The 25,604-nt window shown below is 39.7% G+C and overlaps 1 protein-coding gene across 1 annotated transcript in view; it reads left to right on the top strand.

Moving 5' to 3' along the window:
- The window catches only part of CCDC175 (coiled-coil domain containing 175), a 60,085-nt gene that overhangs the window by 32,662 nt on the left and 1,819 nt on the right, over window positions 1-25,604 (top strand). Inside the window, exons 12-19 of the mRNA XM_011961912.1 lie at window positions 1,060-1,195; window positions 1,745-1,876; window positions 6,043-6,181; window positions 10,971-11,050; window positions 12,714-12,866; window positions 16,728-16,830; window positions 20,760-20,803; window positions 21,756-21,918. Coding sequence (XP_011817302.1) covers window positions 1,060-1,195; window positions 1,745-1,876; window positions 6,043-6,181; window positions 10,971-11,050; window positions 12,714-12,866; window positions 16,728-16,830; window positions 20,760-20,803; window positions 21,756-21,918 — 950 coding nt within the window. The remainder of the gene's footprint in view (window positions 1-1,059; window positions 1,196-1,744; window positions 1,877-6,042; window positions 6,182-10,970; window positions 11,051-12,713; window positions 12,867-16,727; window positions 16,831-20,759; window positions 20,804-21,755; window positions 21,919-25,604) is intronic.

Raw genomic sequence — 25,604 nt, 5'->3', positions numbered from 1 at the left:
GAGATGGAGTCTCACTCTGGGGTCCAGGCTGGAGTGCAGTGGAGCGATCTCAGCTCTCCACAACCTCTGCTTCCCAGATTCAAGTGATTCTCCTGAGTAGCTGGGATTACAGACTCGTGTCATCGTGCCCGGCTAATTCTTGTATTTTTAGTAGAGATGGGGTTTCACTATGTTGACCAGGCTGGTCTGAAACTCTTGGCCTCAAGTGATCTGCCCACCTCAGCCTCCCGAAGTTCTGGGATTACAGGTATGAGCCACCGTGCCCGGCTAATGTTATTATTGAATGTGCACTTAAAGACTCTAATTGCACTTTTTTTTTTTTTGAAATGGAGTTTTGCTCTTGTTGCCCAGGCTGGAGTGCAATGGCACGATCTCAGCTCACCGCAACCCCCGCCTCCCAGTTGCAAGTGATTCTCCTGCCTCAGCCTCCCAAGTAGCTAGGATTACAGTGCCACCACATCTGCCTAATTTTTTTGTATTTTTAGTAGAGACAGGGTTTCTCCATGTTGGGCAGGCTGGTCTTGAACTCCTGACCTCAGGTGATCTGCCCTCCTCGGCCTCCCAAAGTGCTGGGATTAACAGGTGTGAGCCACCGTGCCTGGCCCTAATTGCACATTTTTACCGTTCTTCAAATATGTAGCTTTTTAATGTTGTGGTGGAGAAAAATTTGAGAACCCAAAAGTCTGAAATCTATTAGTAGCACATCCGGTAATTTAGATAATTTTATTACTATTTCTGCCTGGGCCTCGTTTTCCACTTTGCCCCAAGCCTTCCTCATTTCTATCCTTTACCTGAAGGAGGCAAGCTGCCAAGTGTGGTTTGTTCACTGTTCTATTGGAAGTGCAGATGTAACTTCTTACTCTGAAGCAACTTGCAGAGACAGAATTGAGGAAGTTAATGTTTTGTCTTACTTTTTCATGCAATGTGTGTAGCCTGCAACACTAATAGTGCAAACAATTTTGTGTAGTCATGCTATGACTTGTTTGCTTTGAATTTCTTCATCTTTTTAGTAAACTGCTATGTCAACTTAATGGCAATTCTTTTTGCTCTAATCTGTAGTGTTATAACTCAGTGGAAAATAGCTTGCTTGAGAAAAAAGCATGCACGTTGGACAGCCAAGATAACAGCTGAAATACAAGCTATTACAGAAAAAATTCAGAATGCAGAAGCTAGACGAATTGAATTACTTAACAAGGTAAGGGAACTGAAGGAACTTAGAATTAGTCCCCTACATTACATATCAGCAATTCTCCTTCAATATTTAATTAAACCCTATCTTATTAAAAAGTATTTTCCTTTCTGCTGATTTCATGTTTAGAGTGAGTTATTTAATTTTCTTAGGAAATGTATTCATTTGCTGTATATTAACTAGAGAGAATTAGCAAATACAGTAGAATATGCTTTTGAAGCATGTAACCAGAAACTTACTTGAAGTTAGTCTTTAGGGGAATTACCTCTAAAAATATGAGCCCATGTATTATTTTTTTAAGCTTTTATATTTACCCTCTGCTCACCCACTGTCCTCTACCCTCCCCACTCCTCATGTCATATTTATAAAAATATCATTTGGTGAAGAACTTAATTTCTGGAGGAAAAAATATTACTCTCAGTGGTTGCTGAGAAATTATATGAACTGAAATCAGAAGCAGGTCTCATACAAAGAGATATTAATTTCCTGACTATTTGAAAATGTAAGGCTGCTCACTACAAGAGAAATGACAAATTCTCATTTTTCTCTAATTAGACTAGTTTCAGAGAAAAGGAGATCAATGACTTTGTGGCACAGATTGAAAAACTTACAATAGAATTAAAAGAAGAAGAGAAAGCATTTATTAACAAAGAAAAAATGTTAATCAAAGAGTTAAGCAAGTATGAGGTAAATTTTATTTTGCATCTAAGAATACTTTTGGATGACTACATGAGGGGGAGGGGGAATACTATTTCATGCTATTCTAATCAGTTAAATGTAAAATAAATATTCTAGTATGAAAAAGATTACTATTTCATTTTGGATCTTTCTTCTTTTCCTGAAGAGGAAGCAGAGCAATAAGAAATATTTTTTCAGCAAAAAAAAAAAATAATAATAATAATCACACTTCAAATCATGTAGAACTGTTGGCAATGGCCTTGGAGACAGGTGGAGTGGTGTAGAAAGCCATTTGGAGCCGGCTTGAAAATAGCTGGGGCAAGGGAGATTAGTAAAGTCCATCTCAGACGTGCTCCTTAAAAAGAGGGTATCATGCTGCCTTGGGAACTGCCAAAAGCCAACCTGAGATAGAACAGGGCATGGATGCTGGGGGAGGTGGAGAGAAAAGGCACTGAAAGTACCCAGAAGTACCAGGTCCACAGAAACACAATTTAAAAATGCACCTTTTCAAGGCGATGATATTACCCCGGAGGCACCCATTAGCAGAGCAGCTGAGAATAGGGATGGTGGTAGAAGCCTTCCTGAGCTTAATTAGGTTTGAAAAGGAAGAAGAGGTCTTGGCTACACCGAAGAGGGGCTTTATTTGAAGGAAATAGTCTCATACCACAGGACGAAAATAGGGAGTTGGAAAATTTCCTAGTTTAGAGTCTTATCTGATCCAAGTTGTCTTCCCCCACCCCATCCCATCCTGCCACATCCTGCAGAAACCCTCTGCAGATGACTGGCCCAAGGACAGCCAATTCTTTCTATTAATAATATTAGTAACCAAAAGAAAGTAGTCACATTTTTCATACAAAAATACTAGGAGAAAAACAACTGAAAAGAGGAACAAAACTTTCCAACAAATGAAGAACACTCGGAAAAAATGGTGGCATGGAACAAATAAAAACTATGATCAGGCCAGGTGCAGTGGCTCATGCCGGTAATCCCAGCACTTTGGGAGGCTGAGGTGGGTGGATCACGATGTCAGGAGTTCAAGACCAGCCTGGCCAAGATAGTGAAACCCCATCTCTACTAAAAATACAAAAAAATTAACCAGGCGTGGTGGCACGTGCCTGTAATCCCAGCTACTACGGAGGCTGAGGCAGAGAATTACTTGAACTCAGTAGACAGAGATTGCAGTGAGCCGAGATCACGCCACTGCACTCCAGCCTGGGCGACAGAGTGAGACTCCGCCTCAAAAACAAACAGACAAAAATCTATGATCATTCTTCTATGAATTTAAAAAAATAATTTAATAGCAGTACAAAGGAAAATCATTAGTATGGAAATGTAGGGACTTAGGGAAGAGATGTCAGAAGGTGATGGCCAGAAAATAGGAAGAGGTGAAACAGAAACCCTGCAACTCGGAGAATAAACAAAGGAAAGAAAGCATGACACAAATGACTGCAATGTTAGAAGGAAAGGGATGAGAGGGGAGAGGAGGCGGGGTGGAAAGCATTAGTCTAGGTGCCTGGCATTCTTCTAAATGCTGCAAAACAGGCAAAAACTCTGCCTTTATGGAGCTTACTATCTAACACGGGAAAATGAAAATAAATGAGAGAAACAAGTAGAACAAGTAGTGTATTGGATGGTTATAAATGCCATAGAGAAAAATCAAGCAGGAAAATGGGACAGGGAGAGTGCACGTGATATGGTGTGTGTGCTGTTGTAAATAGGGGTAGTTAGAGAAGGGTCCAGCCCTGAATATGAGGAAGGGTGCCCTGAAGATGTCTGCAGGAGATGGCTCCAGGCAGAGGGCATGCTAGGCAGGAAGGGCCTGAGGCAGGACCCTCCTATCTAAGGAATCACAAGGGGGTGGGGTTACTGAATAACAGCTGGGAGTGCCAGGGGTGGTGGGAGTCATCTTCAGGAAGCAGATGCTGAGATGGAATTAGGACTGATAAAGTATATTAGGGAGAAGTATCTGTGACAAGATTGGGCAGGGAAAGCTGTCAGGCCTGAGCTGCGTGCAGGCAATGGGAATGAATTAATGCATGTACATACAAACTTGTATTTACAGGCTATTCTTTTTTAAAAAACGTAATATGGATAATACAGGATTGAATTTCATTTTTTTTTTTTTTGAGACTGGGTCTCACTCTGTTGCCCAGGCTGGAGTGCAGTGGTGCGATCTTGGCTCACTGCAACCTCCACCTCCTTCTCCTGCCTCAGCCTCCTGAGTAGCTGGGACTACAGGTGCATGCCACCACGCCTGGCTAATTTTTTTGTATTTTTGGTAGAGACAGGGTTTCACCATGTTAGCCAGGATAGTCTCCATCTCCTGACCTCATGATCTCCCCGCCTCAGCCTCCCAAAGTGCTGGGATTACGGGCGTGAGCCACTACGCCTGGCTGGATTGAGTTTCTTAACTCAACCTGCTTAAATGTTGAAGTCTGGAGAAATGTACTCCTGCTTCTGCATTATGATATTTTTGAATTATGGTATTTTTCTATGCATTTTAGCTTCTTTGTATTTATTCATAAGGATGCTAATGGCAATTTGGGAGGAGACACATCAGCCAGCATATCCGTGTATTAGTTAAGGTGCAAGGAAACTACTCTATCAAAGATATACTAAAACACAGCGAGCATAAGCAAGATGTGAAAAGGGTTAACAACCCTCTTTCCTTTTTTTATTGGAAAACTGGCCCTGGGTTAACTTCCTGGCTCCTTCCCCTAATAGCCTAATGAAGGTAGAATATCAGCTGTATTATGAAGCAACATTGCTTGTGTAACAATGACTCCTGATTTGTATGCTGCATCTTGACTGGAAAAATAACCCACGGGAAACTGTGGCATTGGGTTTCCCTGGGTTTGGTGGCTCTCTTAAGTGGGTATAACCTTTGAAACCTGGAAGGTATGTCCAAGAGATACTAGTTCCTATATGAACATGGGGTTTCTAAGCCAGAGAGGCTATAACCCCACCTGTGTGAGTCTCTCTCTCTCTCTTGCATCTAAATTATCACTTTAGATGAAGCCACTGGTCTGCTGTCTTTGTGCAGACACCTCCCAGTAGGGAAGCATGCCTGGCACTGCCCTGCTAAAATTTAGCATTTCTTTCCAATTATGTGTGCATATAACTTAGACAAAAATGAAAATTAAAACAAAGTTTTTAAGAGTAAACTGGGTCAAGTGTAGCCTAATCAAATTTTGTGAGTCTGAACATCTAGTCGAGAAGATGCTCTAAGGGGTCATTATAGCAAGAGAGATGTTTGTTTCTCTTTCCCAATCCAGGCCATAAGGAAGGGGTCCAGGGCTGGCAGGGTGGCTCTGCCGTTCTCAGCATGAGCCTAACATCTGTGTGTCAAGGAGTAGCTTCCATTCTCATTCTCCTCTGTCCAGGGGAGGGAGGAAAGGACCAGGGGAGCACACAGCTGTTCCTGTTGCAGGAGCAGAGCCCAGAAGTGGCACAAATGACTTCTATTCACAAACTCCTTGGTCACACCACCCGCAAGGGAAGCCCGGAAACCACACTCTAGCCAGAAGCCATGTGCTCAGCTGCAACTCAGGAGCCCTAATATTGAAGGGGAAGAGAACAAATATTAAATATCAGCTGGCAGTCTCTGCCTTACTCACCATTTAAAATCCATCCTGATTTGCTAAGAAAGGTCCAACTATTATTCCATTTGTAAGTAAACAAAACTTGAGTTTCAATAAGTAGGCAGGCATCTTCATGTTTTGCTTTGGGCACTTTTTACCCATTTATTTTAATATTATATCCAATTACTTCTATCCTCTTCCCATTTCTCACATCCAACATTTCTTGGAAATGTATTCTGTTTATCTGCCTCTTTTTGGTAAAATATTACCGAAGGGAATTTTCTCAGATATGTTTTTGGGCTATATACATGGTAGTGTTCATAGAGAGATAGCAGAAGAGGTTTAAAGCAGAAGGGATCTTTAGAGAACCAAATGAATCTAATCTCCTTACTTTGTGGATTGGCAGAGTGTCAGTGAGTCAGGGAGCAAATATTTATTAAAAGATTAGTATATGCCATGTATCTTTCTATGTACCTCAGGATAGGAGACCAAGACAGACGAAACTCTTTCCCTCCAAAAACTTATATTCTACTTTAAATTGTTGTGTGAATTATCCAAAATTATATTTCTCAATTGGTTTTATTTTCTTTAAAGGAAATATTTGTTAAGGAAACACAAATTAATAAAGAAAAGCAAGAAGAACTAGTTGAGTGTCTTCCGCAACTTCAGGTGGCAGAACAAGAGTATAAAGAGAAAAAAAGAAAGTTGCAAGAGCTCAGTAATACTATTACAGGTACATATGAAGCATTTAGTAATTAAACTCAATCCCAGGTAAGAATTTCACTGTCATCTTCTCACACAAGGTAGGTCATCAGTTGCAAGCCAATGGTGAAGCTCACCGAACTTTCCCCATCACCTTTAGCTCTCTGCTCTCTAGTTTTTGCTTCACCTACTAATTTCTCCTCCACACTACAATCTTACTGTTGCTATTGTCAAAATTTTCCTTTTCTCTTTTAAAAACTATTTAAGACTTAGTCCTTTACTATATTATTTTCTTTCTCTCTATAGTTGGGAAAGGTAGAACTAACTCATTTGTTTGCTACCATGTGGAAATTTTTTTCTATTTCTTACCATGAATTTGCAAATTATATCTCTTTTCCTGCTATGATTTACCCAGTTATTGAGTAAGCACTCCTCAGATTTTTTTCCACTAACTTCCTCCTAAGGCACAGGTAGGTAAGAGCTTGTCTCAGATCTGGGTTAGTAGAGGATGTGAAATATGTCCAAAAGTATGCATATTTTTAATTATATTACATAGTATAATCATGTATGTTTAATATAAAAATAATTATTTTTTCCACAAAAGATTTGATGTAATCATTCAACCCTGTGCCCAAGGTCTGAAGTTTATATATCCAGAATCTTTTTTTTTTTTTAAAAAAAAAAAAAACAAAACCAAAAACACACAGGGTCTCACTATGTTGCCCAGGCTAATCTCAAACTCCTGGGCTTAGGAGAGCCTTCTGCTTTGGCCTCCCAAAGTGCTGTGCCTGGCCCAGAATCATCTTTTTGGGTTTTGAGTCTTGTATTGCATTTGGAGAATAGAGGGTCATTATCTAAGGAATCTGCCCAGGTCTTTAAGTGGGAACAACTTCCAGAATTTGTATCTTCTAGATGATGAAAGAAGAGACATGGGAATCAGAAGACCAGGACCAAAAGTTACAGAAAGGACTAGAAGGGAACAAAAGTTGTCTGCTGGTTAGCAAAGACGAATATGGGGATAGGAATTAAAATCGTCTGTGTCAAAATAGGACATTCATATGGAACTCCAATTATGTTCAAACATAGAATAAAAAAAATTCAAAAGTGAATAGTGATTATTGCCAAGGAGGGTGGATTTTTAAAATGTCAGAATGTTATAATAATAATACATGGGTAGTTGACCTGGTTCCCACTCCTCAGATGATTTTCCACTTTCTTGTCAGGTTTTCATTTAGTCAACTTTAGTAGGTTTTCTTGGCCTCTTACCACTTTTACCCAGACTTACAATACATAGGTCTCTTACTTTCTTTTTTTTTTTTTGAGATGGAGTCTTGCTCTGTTGCCCAGGCTGGAGTACAATGGCGCAATCTCGGCTCACTGCAACCTCCACCTCCTGTGTTCAAGCAATTCTCCTGCCTCAGCCTCCTGAGTAGCTGGGATTACAGGTGTGCGCCACCATGCCCGGCCAATTTTTGTATTTTCAGCAGAGATGGGGTTTCACCGTGTTGGTCAAGATGGTCTTGAACTCCTGGTCTCATGATCTGTCCACCTTGGCCTCCCAAAGTGCTGGGATTATAGATGTGAGCCACCGCACCCGGCCTATTCCCAGTTTTCTACTTTCCCAGCCATTCTTCCTATCCCTTCGTGTACTAGGTAGAGGATATAAGAAACACTAGGAGCATAAAAGTAAGTAATACATTGCAAGTACTAAATCTCTTAATGTAAACAAAGGGGAGAAAATGCTGAAGAAAGTAGATAAAAGAGGGGAAGACAGGAGAAAAGACGTAAAGGGAACACAAGAGCAGGAAAGTTGGCTTGGCAGCAGTTACACTTACAGAGAATGGCATGCATGGGCTCCATACACAGAAAGCTTTTAGTTAAATCTGATGGATAAAGCATATACATATATCTTTGTTCCCTCATAAAACTTCCAAATATGTATATAAAGGTTTTTTTTTTTAAAAAAAATAAAAGGATGCAAATCCATAAGTACCAAAACACTGGCAGAGATAAGACATTTGCTATCTGCTGATTTATTATTTATTTATTACCTGATAATAAATATCAACAAATTTTGGGAAGATGTAATTGGATAGAGGTAGAAAGAGAAATATAAATACCAAAAGCCTGCCAAAAACAGCACCATGTAGGCAAAAAGTTCTTTCCCCCGAAGCTGTAAAGTCACAGGCAGTGGCGTCCCCTGAAACTATGACAGCTGAGATGAGTCCCAGGGCTAAAGATTGGTTGAAAAGTCTTTATAAAGAGCAATTAGAGCTCCAGGTCAAACCCCCTCCTTGTGCAGTTAGCTGAGTGACTCCTCCTCCTCAATGCTGGCAAAGAAACTGGACCAGAAGTCTTCAGACTGCAAGGCATCAGATATGGTTGAGAGCAGAAGACAGGTACTGTACCAAGATCCCCACTGAGATCCCCTCTGAGTTCAGCTTGATGAATGCTGCCAGCCAATGGTGGTGTGAACTCTTCCATAATCCCTTACCCCAACCTGAGGAAGGAGACTAATGTATTCTTCCTCTAAGGAAACTGAACAGTTCAGAGAAAAGCCCCACAACAGCACCAACATTCGATGGTCCCCTCAAATGGCTGGTTCCGTCCTGATCACTATATATTAAAGCTCACCCAGGACTATTAAATGGGATCAGACAAAGATCTGAAGCACCCAGTGTGAAAGAGAAACTGAAATGGACAGAACAAGAGAACTTGGTGGAAACAGAGAAAATACAAAGAGCATAAGCTTTTTTTTTTTTTTTTTTTTGTCGCCCAGGCTGGAGTGCAGTGGCCAGATCTCAGCTCACTGCAAGCTCCGCCTCCCGGGTTTACGCCATTCTCCTGCCTCAGCCTCCCGAGTAGCTGGGACTACAGGCGCCTGCCACTTCACCCGACTAGTTTTTTTGTATTTTTTTAGTAGAGACGGGGTTTCACCGTGTTAGCCAGGATGGTCTCGATCTCCTGACCTCTTGATCCGCCCGTCTCGGCCTCCCAAAGTGCTGGGATTACAGGCTTGAGCCACCGCACCCGGCCATAAGCATACTTTTAAAGAGTGCATTCTTAGATAAATAAATATATTGCATTTATGAAAAAAGAAAATGATGCTTGAAAGAAAGATTAGAGAATAGAAAGAGCTCTCAGAAATTAAAAGTATAAATAACAAATGTCAAAATTCACTAGGAAAATTATAAGAAAAGTTAAGAAAATCTCTGTAAAAATAGAGCAACAACAACAAAAGGAGAGGAGGAAAAGGAGAGAAAGGTAAGCAAATTTAAAAACTATTCTGAGATGCCAAATATCTACCTAACAAGAAGACCAGAAAAAAATCCGTAAATAATCCTTACCTTATTATAATGATCTAAACAGTTACAATTTATTTAAATGAAAACCGTAACTTTAGAGGAAGGTTAGGGATGAAATGTAGAGGTGTGGGTGTGGGTGCGGGATGTGGGAATGGGAGTAAGCATGCTAAATTATTCTCTATTATATATGACAAAGTAAATAGAAACTGCCTGACAATGATAAATCAAGATATAGCCATATATTCATGTTTTTAAAGAACTAATAAAATTATCAAAGAAATAATACAAAAATATTTCTTATAACTAGAGAATATAGATTTCCATTTTTAAATGTCCAAGCAAATCCTCAAACAATATTTAAAAGAAAAGACTAAGCCATATCACTGTGGAATTTCAGAAGGAAAAATAGAAAGAGAGGATCCTAAAAGCTCCCAGAGAGAAAAATGAGATCTCACACAAACTGTTAGAAATCAGAATCATTTCAAACTTCTTAACAGCAACATTATAGATGTTATAAGACAATGCCTTCAAAATTTGAGAGAAAATAATTTCCAACATTAGATACCCAGCTAAACTATTAATCAAGAATATAGAATAGAAACATGTTGAGATATACAAGAGCTCAAAACATTTATCCCATTTACTCTTTTTCCTGAAGCTGTATAGAATTTGCTTCAACAAACAAAAAGAATGAATCAAGAAAAAGAGTATAAGAAATTTAGGAAACAGGAGGTCCAACATAAGAATAATTCAGAGGGTTCTGGTTGAATAAAACCTTTAAAAAAAGAAAAAGAAAAATGCAAAAGGAAGTCCCAAGAAGTCAGCTGCAAATCTAGCACAAAGAAAGAAAAGATTCCAGAAGGCATATCTCAGAGGGAGGTTCTGAGGGAGAGGGGAGAAATGAAACTGATAGATATGTTAATGTGTTTGACTATATGGGAAATAAAATTTGAAAGGTTTTACAGTTCTGTTGTAGATTTTGGTATGAATTAATTATATGTACATGAAATACTGAGCAATTTTTTAATAAAGCAATCTTTAACTCCAAGAAAAAAGCAAAAAATTATACTAAAAGGAAAATATAATTATATTATACCATTTGGCTCATTGGGGATAATCCTTATTGCCATAATGATCTAAATAGTTACAATTTTTTTAAACAAAAACTGTAACTGCATAGGAAGGTTAGGGAGGAAATATAGAGGTTGTAGGTGTAGGAGAAGGATGTGGGAATGGGACTAAGTAAATAGAAAATGCCTGAAAATGATAAATAAAAATAGGCATATATGCCTATTTCTAATGAAAATTGAACTAAATGGAAGAAGAAACAACTAAAAAGAGTGAAAAATGTTTGATTCTGAGGAGTCATACAGGACTAAACATTGCAATGTGGAGCGCCTGACAGCTGGGTTTTGTTATAAACTTTGTGAGAGAATTTGACTTTCAAAACTAGGTACTTCTTTGATTAATATTTTTAAAGTAAATTTTTGAGTCTTTTTTTCTTTGTTTTAATAGCACAAAGACAGGAGGAGGATTTACTGAACAATCACATTTTTCTGTTTACAAGGGATTTTTCAAGATACATTAGCAACACGGTAAAGGATCAATACATTCATTTATTTTTTTAAATTAAAATAGTGGTATATACAGATGGTAATATTTAACTGGCATTGAAGTTTTCATGAAATCACATTTGTTAAACGTACCCGTTCAATCTCAATGTTTAAAAGTCTTTGTTACAACACATGCATACATATATATATGCATATATATACACATACACCTGTACACATATACTTATGTACATATGTGTATATATATACTTATGGGTGTATGTATACAGAGAAAGAGATAGAGAGACTAGAACCAACTAACATGTAATTGTGGAACAGTCACTGAGTGGACCTTGGTTTTCTTATTTATAAGTTAGAAACTTGATTCTGCTTTTTAAGGGTGAGTGAAACAAAGGTTGTGGTGGGGGAGTGGATGAACTAGTAGCAGGTAAAGAGATGTTTAGTGCCTTTTAAAAATTTATAATCAATAGTTGGTGATAAGCATGTGCATGTGGAGTTGGTTAATTAAAATGGAAACATTCTTTGAGATGCATTGATATCAAAATGTAACTTTTTTTTTTTTTAAGACAGAGTCTCACTCTGTTGTCTAGGATGGAGTGCAGTGACAGGATCTCCGCTCACTGCAACCTCTGCCTCCTGGGTTCAAGTGACTTCCGGCTCATTTTTGTCTTTTTCAGTAGAGACGGGGTTTCACCGTGTTGGCCAGGCTGGTCTCGAACTCCTGACCTCAAGTGATCCACCTGCCTTGGCCTCCCAAAATGCCAGGATTACAGTCGTGAGCTACTGCGCCTGGCCTCAAAATGTAACTTTTAATATGTTATAAAATATGAAGGAAAATATAGGAAAATATGAAGGAGAAAATTACAAGGGTAGTATATACACAGTTCTATTTTCTTAATAAGATGCTGCTGGTGATGATTATACAATGAATAAATATCATGCAATTTATAATAGTATAATAACAGAACTGAATAGAGAATTCAATAGAGAAAACATTAGAGAATTCTGAAAAATTCATAAAGTAATCTTCTTCTTTCTTCGAGAAACATTAAGTCCTCCTTTAAAAGCCTCAATAAATTTCCCCTTCTCTATTTTTGCCGAACGATTGTTTATATATCAAAGTACAGTCATCCCTGGATATCTATGTGGGATTGGTTCCAAGACCAACATGACTACCAAAATCCACAGATGCTCAAGTCCCTTGTATAACGTGGTATAATATTTGCATATAACCTACCCACATTCTCCAATATACTTTAAATTATTTCTAGATTACTGATAATACCTAATAAAATGTAAATGCTATGTAAGTAGTCATACTGTATTGTTTTTTATTTGTATTATTTGTTGATGTTTTTCTTTTTATTTTTGTGAATATATTCCATTCATGTTTAGTTAAATCCATAAATGCAGAACCCACAGATACAGAGGGCTGACTGTATATTTTATTTTGTGAAGTTGTCTCAATGTCTGGGGTTCTTATCTTGAAGTCCACAGACCCCCTTCCTAGAGTCCATGAATAAATGTGGGGTTGATAGGTTTTTCTGAGGAAAAATATCTATTCTTTGCTGGATGCCTCAGGAATTAATTTAGAATCTGTCTCCAAATGTGACCTAGGCAGTATAATACCCTCATGCCCTACTCTTTGAACTCAGAGATAATTTGGGGTTTTCTGTTTGAGCAGGAGGATATAAAACAAGAATTAAAACAATTACGAGATCAAGAAAGCAAAAAAACCAAAGATCATTTTGAAACCCTAAAGAACTTAGAAAATGGATTCTATATAAATGACCAAAAAGCAGACCTTCTGCTCCTGGAAAATAAAAAATTAAAAGAAGTAAGTTTAAGAGCACCATGCTTTGCATGATGGCTTTGATTAATTGACTAGACCTGTAATAGTTACGAGAGAAAAGAAGAGAATAGCTCTTGATAAGTTTTTAATGGCGCATAAAGTACACACAGAAAAGTACCCAGATTGCAAGTGTACAGCTCCATGAACACACTTGTGTAACCAGCACCAGATCAAGTAACAAAGCATTATCAGTATCCAGATATCCTCTATGCCCCTTCTAGTCACTAACCAGCCCCACTAAGGGTACCACCATGCTAACACCATAGACTAGTTTTCCCTGATTTGGAACATGATAGGTATAAAACAATACAGTGTAGGTTCTTATGCTCAACATTATGTTTGTGAGGTTCAGCCTTATTGTTGAGTGTAGTTTGTTATTCTTAGTTCTGTATAGTATTCCATTATTTGACTACTACTACAATGCATTTGTACACTCGACTATTGATGAGTATTCAGAGAGTTTCTAATGTTTGGCTATTACAAATAGTATTGCTGTGAACATTCTAGTTCATGTTTTTTGGTGAACATGCATACATATTTCTGTTGAGTGTACATCTTAAGTGGAATTGTAGGGCCATAGGGATGCATATCTCCCACTTTAGTACATACCACCAGTCTCCCAAAGGAGTTACACCAATTGCCACTCCCACCAGCAATGCATGAGAGCACCAGTTGCTCCATACTCTCACAAAACTGTCTTTTTCAATTTAACCATTCTGATGGGTGTACAGTGGTGCCCCACTAATTTGTGTTTTCCTGATCACTGTTGAAGTACCTATTCTATGTAACTGGCCACTTGGATATCCTTTTTTTGTGAAGTGACTGTTCAAGACTTTTGTCCATTTTTTAAAAAGTAGGTTGTCTATTTCACGCTGATTATAGCTCTTTTTATAGCAGAGGAATTTGTTCATCCAATCCCTACAATTGAAGTCTTATTTATACTTAAAATTTATTTAACATTTTAAAATGTTATATTTAATAATTAGATATTTATAAGACACTGATTTTTAATGCCTGGAACTGTTGCATTCAAAGCATATTTTTTTTTTTTTTTTTTTTTTTGAGACGGAGTCTCGCTCTGTCGCCCAGGCTGGAGTGCAGTGGCGTGGTTCTCGGCTCACTGCACGCTCCGCCTCCCGGGTTCACGCCATTCTCCTGCCTCAGCCTCCCGAGTAGCTGGGATTACAGGCACCCGCCACCTCGCGCGGCTAGTTTTTTGTATTTTTTTTAGTAGAGACGGGGTTTCACCATGTTAGCCAGGATGGTCTCGATCTCCTGACCTCGTGATCCCCCTGTCTCGGCCTCCCAAAGTGCTGGGATTACAGGCTTGAGCCACCGCGCCCGGCCTCAAAGCATATTTTTAAAGTGCATAGAGTCCTACATTTTATATACTGTGACAAAACAATAGCAACAAAACTTTACGTAATATTCTCTAGTTTGAAAGACATGGATTAGAGTCTGTCATTCACCAGTGACACTGTGTGACTTTGGGCAGATCATTGAACTTGTAAGCTTCGTTTTGGCCTCTTAAAATGGGAATAGCTGCTACTCACAGGTTCGGTGTGACTTCTTTATAAACTGAAAATGCAAAAGAAATACAATTTCTAAAATCATTTTTTCCAGCCACCCATAATGACCTCATGGTCAAGATCTGTTATCAATATACCCCAAGTGTTTTGCACAATACCTGTAATGTTAGAGGGATTTAGTCTCATTTGACGTTTAAAACTGTAACCTTAAAAAGTGGATAATACATTATGTCCCTTTTATAGATGTGTAAATTGAAGCTGTATTTTTTTTTAGAAGTTTTAATAGCTAGAAAAAAATCAGTGACTAGTCCAATGGCATGAAGAAAATCCCTACACCTCGCTGGGTAATTTTTTTCATCTGTTAAATGGCAATAGTTATCCCACCACTCTCATGGTTTTTTTATAAACTAAAATGGCATAATAGGTACTAATGTACTTTGAAAAGGTAACTTTGCAGCCGGGCACGCTGACTCACGCCTGTAATCCCAGCACTTTGGGAGGCCAAGGCGGGCAGATCACGAGGTCAGGAAATCGAGACCATCCTAGCTAACATGGTGAAACCCCGTCTCCACTAAAAATACAAAAAAATTAGCCGGGCGCGGTGGTGGGTGCCTGTAGTCCCAGCTACTCAGGAGGCTGAGGCAGGAGAATGGTGTGAACCCGGGAGGCAGAGCTTGCAGTGAGCCGAGATCGTGCCACTGCACTCCAGCCTGGAGGACAAAGAGAGACTCCATCTCAAAAAAAAAAAAAAAAAAAAAGGTAATTTTGCTAAAGAGCCTAGATATGTACCATTAAACTGATTTGTTCCACTAGACTGTCTTCCTATCAAGATATAGATTATTTCTTAAAAGAATTGGAATTGTATTGCTATTTTGGCAATGGGTGAGCAGATGGATGTGTTGACGAAAGACTGATTACGAAGGTCCTGTTTTTCTTAATTCAGTTTCCATCTGCTAGTCACCAAATGACCCTGTGCTGTTTTCTTATTCACTCACCACTCAGTTTTGCTGGTTGCATCTCTTTACTCTAAACATGCACTGAGTCCCAAGCACTGGGCAAGACACAGTGAATACAGAGATAAGTAAGATACTGTCCCAGCCCTTTGGAAGCTCCTGGAATAGCTGAAGAGATGCACATACAGACAGATCATTACAATTCAGTATGTTAAGTGCAACAATCTGAACAAGACACATATAGTGCCCCAGAGCAAGGACACCTTGCCACACCAGGTGAGGAGCTCAAAGGAGAACTCTTACTGGGTATCATTAATGTAGAGGCAGGATTTACACCTGGGAGTTGGATGAGTCTCTTCAGGGACGGTGTGTTGAGTGAGAAGATCAGGGGCTGTGAACAGAACCCTGGAGAAAAACAACTTTGAAGGAGTGAGCTGTGGAGAGGAGATGAAAAGACAGACTGAAAGAAAACAGAGAGTTTGGGAGAAGCACGAGAGTCCAGCTGAACTAGGCAAGTCTGCAGACCCGTGTTCAAAGAGGGGCAAGAATGAGGCTTTGCAGTTGGCCTAAGGTGGCTTTTACTTTTGTTTACTATAATACCAGAAAACAAGCTATGAAAAGACTGACACAACATCAAAGATACATGAGTAGACCCTATAATACATGCTTAGAAACAGTCTATGTAACAGTCCCTTGTCTACCTCATCTATAGCACTGAACACAATTTCTAAGATTTTTATGGATAGTTTATAGTATTTGTTTCTTTTTTGAAACTGGACCAGTTTTATGTCCCAAAGCCCCATTTTCAGAGTTCCTGGGACTTTAGAGTTTCTGGGCATTTGGTGATCAGAACAGAAATCCATGACTTTAATACACAAAGTCACCTGTCACTACTGCCACCACTGGCACCCAACCCAGTGAACGTCTGCCTTGAGTAAGTAATTCCATGCAGTCTCCTAACTCAATTAATCATCTCTCTGAGGTCTTACACTGAACTCCAGTCTGGCAGCATTACTGCTTTGTGACATCTACCGCACACACATTTTGCATAAGGAACATTTTTGTTGTGGACATAATGCATTCAGACAGAACACCCTCTAATTTCTTTTTGTGGAAAATTATACTCAGAATGCCATGTTTATTTAAGTGCTGAAGTGAAATGCTTCATAGGAAGCAGAATTCTTTATCTCCTTTCCCAGGATGGAATCCTGACCAAGGTATGTTTTATTCTCCACTGTTACCCCTGTACCTAGAATGGTGGGTGGCACAGAGGAGGAATTTATACATGTTTGCTGAATGACTGCATGATAATTTATCTATGGTAACTAAACTGCTAAAAGCAATCACATGCTTTTCATTTTCAGTACATTTTATACTTGAAGAATAACATAGAGAAATACAGAAAAGGACAAGAAGCCCTCATGCACACCTCAAATGACTTGTCTCGGCAACTAATAGCTCAGGAGGGTAAGTAATGTGTGGGTGCTTGTATTAGTCAGGGTTCCTTAGTGGGACAGAACTAATAGGATATATGTATATATGAAAGGGAGCTTATTAAGGAGGATTGACTCACGTGATCGCAAGGTAAAGTCCCATGATAGGTCATCTGCAAGTTGAGGAGCAAGGAATCCAGTGATGGATCAGTCCAAGTCCCAAAGTCTGACAAGTAGGGAAGCTGACAGTGCAGCCTTCAGGCTGTGGCCAATGGCCCAAGAGCTCCTGACAAATCACTGGTGTAAGTCCAAGAGTCCAAAAGCTGAAGAACTTGGAGTCCAATGTTCGAGGGCAGGAAACACCTAGCACAGGAGAAAGAGGAAGCCTGGAAGACTCAGCCAGTCTAGCCGTGCTGGCAGCTGATTAGATGGTTCCCACCCAGATTGAGAGTGGGTTTGCCTCTCCCAGTCCACTGACTCAAATGTGAATCTCTTTTGGTAATACCCTCATAGACATACCCAGGAACAGTACTTTGCATTCTTCAATCTAATCAAGTTGACAATATTAACTATTACAGTGCTCTTTACAAATAAAGTTTTTACTTCATTTAAATCCATTTTATTGATTCGCATACAAAAAATGCACCGATTTTTAGATTAGTGATTTTTGACAAATGTACATGTCATTGTAACCACTACCACCACAAGCAAGCTATAGAGCATTTTCATGACTACAACATTTTCTCTGTATCCCTTTGCTGTTGATTACCTACCCCATCTCTAGTTCCTGGAAACCATTGATCTGCTTTCTGCCATTAATTATGAGATACAAATGAAATGACAGAGTATGCACACTTTTATACCTGGCTTCTTTCACTCAGCAAATTGTTTTAAGGTTCCTCCAAGTTGTTGCATGTCTCATTAGTTTCTCCTTTTTATAGCTGTATGGTAGGATCCCATTGTACAGATATACCATATTTTGTTTATTCATTCACCAGTTGAAACACATTTAGATTATTTCCAGTTTGGGATAATTATGAATGAAGCTATTGTGAGCATTTGTTTACAAGTGTTTTTATGGCCATGGTTTCATTTCTCTTGGATAAATATCTATAATGGAATTGCTGAGTTATATAGCAATTAGTGTATGATTAACTTGATAAGAAATATATATGGTTAGTATATGATTAACTTTATAAGAAACTGCCAGATAAATTTGCCAGAGTGGTTGTTAAGTGTCTCATCCCACTAACAATGGAGAAGAGTTCCCATTGCTCCACATTCTCATCAACACTTAAAATGGTCAAAACGCTTTAAATTGTTAATATTTTGGTCATTTTAATAGGTATGTAATGGCATTTCATTGTGATTGTAACTTGTGCTTCTCTAATGACTAACGTTGAGTATACTTTTTCATGTGTTTCTTGGCCATTTGAATATTATCTTTTGTGACAAATATTGCAAACATAGTAGCTGAAGACAAATTATTTACTTTGCTCACAAATTGGCAATTTGATCAGAGCTTGTTAAAGACAACTAAATGTCTGCCCTGCATGGCATCAGCCAGGGCAACTCGAAGGTTGAGGGTAATTCAGCAGCCGGGAACTGAAATCATCTGAAGACTTACTCATTCCTGTGTCTGAAGCTGATGTTGGCTCTCAGCTGGATCTCGAGGGAGACCATTGGCCAGAACACCTCCTCATGGCCACTTCACGTAGCTGTTTGGCCTGCTGGGTTCCAAAAGCATCCCAAGAGAACAAAGTGGAAGTTCATGGCGTCTTATGACCTAGCCTCAGTCAGTGTTACTTTCATAATAAGCTAATGGTTGAGGCAGTCACTCAGGTGCAAGGGGAGGGGTCATAGCCACCACCTCTCGATAGAAGAAGTGTCAGCATCATGTCACGGAAAAAAACTTGTGGAATGGAATATGTTGTGGGGCTATCTTGGGTAAATACAATCTGTCACGTGTCTGTCCAAATCTTTTACTCCTTGCTTTGTATTGTTTTCTTATTATCGAGTTAAAATCTTTATATTTTCTGGAAATGAGTCCTTTTTCAGTCTGAAGTTTGGCTTTTCATTTTCTTCACGGTGTCTCAGAAAGAGTAAACATTTCTCATTCGAATGAAGCCCATCTATCTCTTTTGTCTTTTAAGGTTAGTACTTTTCGTTTCCTGCCTAAAACATTTCTGCCTACCCCAAGCTCTTGAAGATTTTCTTGTATATATTTTTTAGTTTTAGTGTTTATATCTAGATCTCTAATTCATTTCAAGTGAGCTTTTTCATATGATGTGAAGCAAGGCTTGAATTTCATTGTTTTCTCTTGTGCCCATCCAGTTGTTCCAGTATTATTTTTGAAAAGACTATGCTTTTGCCATTGTATTACCCCAGCAACTTTTCAAAAATCAATTTTATGGGTTTGTTCCTTTGTACTAAATGCCTAACCTTATACCAATACCACACTGTCTTTTTTTTTTTTTTTTTTGAGACAGAGTCTCGCTCTGTCGCCCAGGCTGGAGGGCAGTGGCGCGATCTGGGCTCACTGCAAGCTCCGCCTCCCGGGTTCACGCCATTCTCCTGCCTCAGCCTCCTGAGTGGCTGGGACTACAGGCGCCCGCCACCTCGCCGGCTAGTTTTTTGTATTTTTTTTTTTAGTAGAGATGGGGTTTCACCATGTTAGCCAGGATGGTCTAGATCTCCTGACCTCGTGATCCGCCTGTCTCGGCCTCCCATAGTGCTGGGATTACAGGCTTGAGCCACCGCGCCCAGCCCACACTGTCTTAGTTACTATAGCTTCATATGCAGTCTGGACATCAGGTAATAGAATTCTGCGCCTGTATGCTTCTCTTTTAAAATTATGTTCACTATTTTAAATTATTTGATTTCCATATACATTTTAGAATCACCTAATTAATCTACACGCACACAGACACACACACACACACACACACACACCTGCTGGGATCTTAATTGGGTTTGTGCTGAATCTATAAGTCAATGTTGGAAGAAAAGACATTTTAATAAAATTGTATTTTCTAATCCAAGCATATAGTATATATCTCCATTTATTTAGGTCTTTATCTCAAAAAAATTGTGCAACTATAATGCAGTATCAGGTATCCCAGGACTACCCTTAGGCTTAATGATTAGCTAAAATGATTCACAGGACTCAAAAATTGTTATACTTACGGTTATTGTTATTACAGTGAGAGATACAGAGTAAAATCAGCAAAGGAAAAAGGCACAGAGGGCAAAGTATGGAGGAAACCTGGTGCAACCTTCTCAGGGATGCACTTAATTTCCCCAGCAACAATGTATGACTCCACATACAAAGTGTTGCCAACCAGGGAGGCTCACCCAGGCTTGGGTGTCCAAGCTACTTATGGGGTGGGGGGATGGTCAGTCATGTGGGCACAGAGTGCCTTCATGACTGGCCTCAGCTGCTCAGACAGCCACTGAGATGCTCAGCTAGTATTACTCCTTTATACTGTTCGTGTGGTAAGTTGCACTGATTGAGTTTGACTTTTAAACCAAGCTCCCATTCTAAGCATAAAGCCCACTTGTTCAAAAGCTTTTATTGTTCTTGTCTATTGCTAGATTCAATTTGCTAATCTTTTTGTGTCTGTGTTAAGACCACCCCGCTGTGCTAGTGCCGCGGTCTGGAAAGTGCCCCCCAGTGGAAAGCTGGGTGATTGCAGGACCCGCCTCCTTTGTTTCTCTTCTTCCAGGTGTCACAGTCCTGGGGGGCCCATTCAACATCTGAAAACATTTCATTCATATGTTTTGCTTCTTTCTTCTATTTGTTTGCAGTGGGAGGGCAAGTCCAATTCAGTTATTCTGTCATTTTGGAAGTAGATATTTTTAGATAAAAATAATTTTTGAAAAACCAAAAATGAATAACATGACTTTTATTAAAATGTTCAAATTGTGTCAGTAACCATTGTATTTTTTAAATCTTTATTTTAGCACAATATAAGGATTTGTGGGCTGAATTTCAGACCACAGTTAAGGTGAGTTTTGCATGTGTGTGTTGCCTCCTATATCATATTTCCAAAAACGTTTACCTACCTAATAAGTGTGTGTGCTTTTATGTCTGTGTGCGCCTGCGTGCACACACGTCAGGGTGGAAATTCACACTAACTCTGTTACTCCCTTGCAGTCCTAGATGCTACTGTGACCACCACCTCCTAAAATGTGTCCTTTTTTTACCAAACGTCACTATGAAATCTTAATTCTTTGGGAAACTATCTTCCCACTCTACCACTCAGTTAAGGTGGGAAAGACTTTTTTTTTTGCATGCCCCAAATGAACACATTTTGTTTCAGGACAAACAAAGTTGTCAGTTCTGGACTCCTTACCTCTTCATGTTTTACCAGTGCAGCATCTGCACCCTCCCCACTTCAGAGTCAGATAGGCTGGGGTCAAAATCCTGGCTCTGCCACTTTTGAAGTATTTAAAGTTTCTGGATAACTAAATCCTCGTTTAAGTATTAAAGCACTGGATTAAGAAAGTGTTAAAGTGTCTTTTTCACATGGAGCTGCGGAGGCCCAGAGAGTTTACGTAACTTGCCCAAGACCAAACAGTTCATGAACGTATGGGAATTTACAACCCAGCTCCTGCCTTATTCCAAAGCTCCTTCTGGTAGGCTGAATCTCCTCTGCAGCTCTGTGCTTCTCTGAGGGTGAAACTAGCTTTTTATGCTACCACCACCATGGTTACCATTATCCACTTAAAAATTTGAGTTCAGTGAGCATTCCATCATTCTTCTCACTTGATAATCCATTTTTCCAAGATTATTTACAGAACTTTGTGAATTGGCTGTGTACACATGCACTTATTTTTATGACTGATACCAATTTTGCATATATAATATTTTTATTTTGGACATGATCCTCTTAGAATGTGTATTTATTTATGTTGTTGCAATTTATATTGACACACTCTAAAATGCCATTTCTTTAGATCTTGGTGGACAATGGTGAAGAGACCTTGCATGACGTGAAAAATCTAACAGACAAGCTGTGTGAAAGAGATGAAAAAATGCAGCGTGTCAGTACATGGCTACAAGGGAGTCTTGAAGGGCTGCGTTCGCTTGTGAAACAGGAATCACCAATGGACCTTCTTAGTAAGCAACAGCTTAGAGCTTTGGTAACATGGGACTTCACTTCCTGCTATTTTACTATATAGCTGGTAACATCAAAAGAAGAAAAAAACACGGCAACTAAGTGACTTAGTTATCCCCAATTATGCCACAAACTTTCAATTGAACATTGATACTTACTTGTGGGTTCAATACACTTGTAGTGTCAGCCAATTCTGCCTTTCACCTAAGAGAATTTTCTGGATAACTAAATCTTCTTTATAATTTTTTTAAAAAGTTTATTTTAAACATTTTCCAGAGAGGGCTTTTTAAACTCTTTTACACATTTTTTGGTCTTCTTAAGCAGAAGTTGAATATAATTTTACATTTTCTTCCTGAGCTGAGTTTAGCATTAAAAATAGCAACTGTTATCTTCTCCAAAAAATCTAGCGATGGCTTCAGGGGCTTCTGAGATGTTAATACATCATGTCTAACATGCTTGCCTCATGAGCAAGCAGGCCAGTCTCTTCAGAGGCGTATCAGCTTCATCCTCAATCCCCACAATAATGTCATGTTAGACACAGTCACAAAACTCTGTCCAGATTAGGGCAGTGGTGAGAATTGAAGGTGAGTCCTTGCACAGGTACAGCCCAGAGGTCCCAGTGGCAGAATCATCTGGGAAGATGGGATGTGGGGGTAGAGGGAGCTTGGGAGGAGGAAAGAGAACAGAGTTTAGAAAAGACATGGAGTAATGAAACAAGAACACTGTCATCTGGCAAGTGTACAAATCTATTTGTGGTGATTAAGGCTTAATTTTAAAGAGCATAATCACTAGATAAGCAATTTTGAAGGTAGGATGTAGAAAGTAAAATGGGATAAAAGTAAAAAGAGGTGGATGCAGTGACTCATGGTTATAATCCCAGCACTTTGGAAGGCTGAGGCAGGAGATCGCTTGAGACCAGGTGTTCGAGACCAGCCTGGGCAACATTATGAGACCCTGTCTCTACAAAAATAATTTTAAAGTTAGCTGGGTATGGTAGCGCTTCTGCCTCAGCTACCAGGAAGGTTGAGATGGGAGAATTTCTTGAGCCTGGGAGGTCGAGGCTGCAGTTAGCTGTGATTGTGCCACTGCACTCCAGCCTGGATGACAGAGTGACACCGTCTTAAAATAAATGTAAAAAGAGGGATAGTGATAAGATTAACAACATTCCAGTATTTGGTAAAATCTGTGTTCTGGGGCATTGCTTGACAGAAGTAACATTTCAGTGGCCAATGAAGATCTTTGTGGGTAAACACTTTTAGCTGCAAAGCCGTTTCGATGGTCCTGCCTGGTGATCATGATGAGCCTGGTGATACTTATAATGTACGAATGCATAAAGGATCCCTTGTGGGCCTTGCTTCTATTTGTATTTCCTTTGCTAGGCCAGGCCTTTCCTTCCAACTATAGATCAAGCAGAATTTTGAGAGCTAAATCATCTCTTAAGTGTCAAGTGCACTGTCTTCACATGAATAAATCGCCATTTTTATCTGAAACCTGCTGGAATCTTTGTGTTGCAACAAATTTAAATAGACCTTTGAGAAAGTTTCACTGAATTACTAATATCATATGCCCTTTTTCATATATTTTGAGGACTGTCTGATGGATAATCTATGACAAGTAGAGACTAGCAGTGTGGAAATAAGTAAAGACCACCCAAATAAGAATAAGCAGAGGCTGTTTATGCAGAGCTTGTTATAGCCACTGTCTTAGTTCATTTGGGCTACTACAACATTCTGTACACTGGGTAGCTTATAAACAACACAAATTTATTTCTCACGGTTCTGGAGGCTGGGAAGTCCGAGATCAAGGCACTGGCAGGTTTGGCTTCTGCTGAGGGCCCACTTTCTGGTTCATAGAATGGTGCTTCCTCACTGTGTCCTCAAATCACTTAAAGGTTAAGGCAGCTCTTTGGGGCCTCTTTGATAAGGGCACAAATCCCAAGACCTAATCACCTCCCAAAGGCCACATCTTCTAATACACACTGGAGATTAGGAATATAGGAATTTTGAAGGAGACACAAACTCTCAGACGATAGCAGCCACGATTACTGGCTTTTTTTTTTTTTTTTTTTTTTTTTTGAGACAGGGCCTCTCACTCTGTTGCCCAGGCTGGATTGCAGCCTCTGCCTCCCAGGCCCAAGCAATCCTCTCACCTCAGCCTCCCAAATAGCAGGGACTACAGGCACGTACCACTGTGCCTGGCTACTGTGTGTGTGTGTGTTTCTGTGTATTTTGGAGACGAGGTTTTGCCATGTTGCCCAGGCTGGTCTTGACCTCCTGAGCTCAAGCAATCCTCCTGCCTCAGCCTCCTAAAAGTGCTGGGATTATAGGTGTGTGCTGTGGACCTATTGGACTAAATGAAGGGGGATGAACGCGGGAATAAAAGACAATAGAGTATATTTGGAAGAAGGGGTCAGGGAGCACCTTGCCTCTAGTGGACAAGGGCCCTGAGCTTTGCACAGCCCTCTGTATTTATTAGGCAAAAGAGATAGTGAGTTGGGGGGGGGTGGGGGATGGTTGTCTGCCAGCAGCTTTATTCACAGCAGGCTTGCAAGACTGCATTCTTAGAACAATAGGCGCTAGATTTCTCAATAGGTAACTTCAAGGAACCCTGTACCAGGGAGTGAGGCCCTCAGCAAACCTTTTAGTGGCAGGGCTGTGTGAGCTTGCCCACATCCTGCATTCATGATAAACAGTTTGCTGTTTGATCATATAGCCTCCAGTGGAAGGCTGAGTTGGTCACATCCCACAGGCCTTCAGCTCCCTACAGGTGTGAGCCACGGTATCAGCTAAGCTCTGCTTCTTACATGTTATTTAACCTCCACTCCTCGGTCTCCCCAGTTGTAAAATATCACTGATAACTAACAGGAGCTATAAAACACCAGACCCGTATTAGGCACTCATCAGATCCCTGAAACCTACCACCCTCCTGGGGAGGTTAACAGTTAAGTTTGGCTCCTTGAATTCCTTGGCCATCTCTGAGCCACCTGTAATCTCCCAGCTTTTGAATGTTCCCTGTTGAGTAGGTTCTGCCACAGGACTTTGAGAGAAGCCCTTATCTCAATTCAGCACCCCTCTACTGTCCTCTTCTGGCCATGATAGTCATTGCAGCCCTGCAGGTCCTGCCCTCTCCAGGATCACTGCACTAGCTTCATTAACATTGGGCACTTTAGAGTCTGGCACTGGAGCAGATGTTACAGTGACAAAGTTGAATAAACCCCAGGCCCTGAATCTTAAAGTGCATACCCTGTGAGAAACAGACAACTGAAGAGCTGGATACAAGAATACATTGGATTCCTTCTAGAAAGTGGCTATAGGAGGGTAAAGCAGAAACACAGACATAAGCTGGTCAAGCACTGCAAGTAGCAAGGCTGAGCGGAGATCTGCTGGGGGAACCAACCAGCATGAGCAGCAAGAGTGTGGAACAGGCTTGTCAGAATGTTAAAGGCCAGATGTCATCCTGAAAACGAATCACTAAAAACTTACTTTTTGCTTTAATTTTATTTCTTGTAAATCAAAGATAAATAATTCTTAATGTATATGTAAGCTAAACAGTAACTTAGTACAGTTATTTTTTAAAGTATTAAAAAGAATTTTTTTGTCTTAAAATTACAAAAGTCCTTGAGTATTACATCATGTTAGGTTACATAAATAATTTGTGTATTAACCAAATATCTTGATACATGGACTAC

This window comes from Colobus angolensis, unplaced genomic scaffold (genome assembly GCF_000951035.1).
Source record: "Colobus angolensis palliatus isolate OR3802 unplaced genomic scaffold, Cang.pa_1.0 Scaffold57, whole genome shotgun sequence".
Taxonomy (NCBI): domain Eukaryota; kingdom Metazoa; phylum Chordata; class Mammalia; order Primates; family Cercopithecidae; genus Colobus; species Colobus angolensis.
The sequence above is the reverse complement of the archived record's forward strand: the minus strand, read 5'-3'. Positions and strand labels throughout refer to the sequence as shown.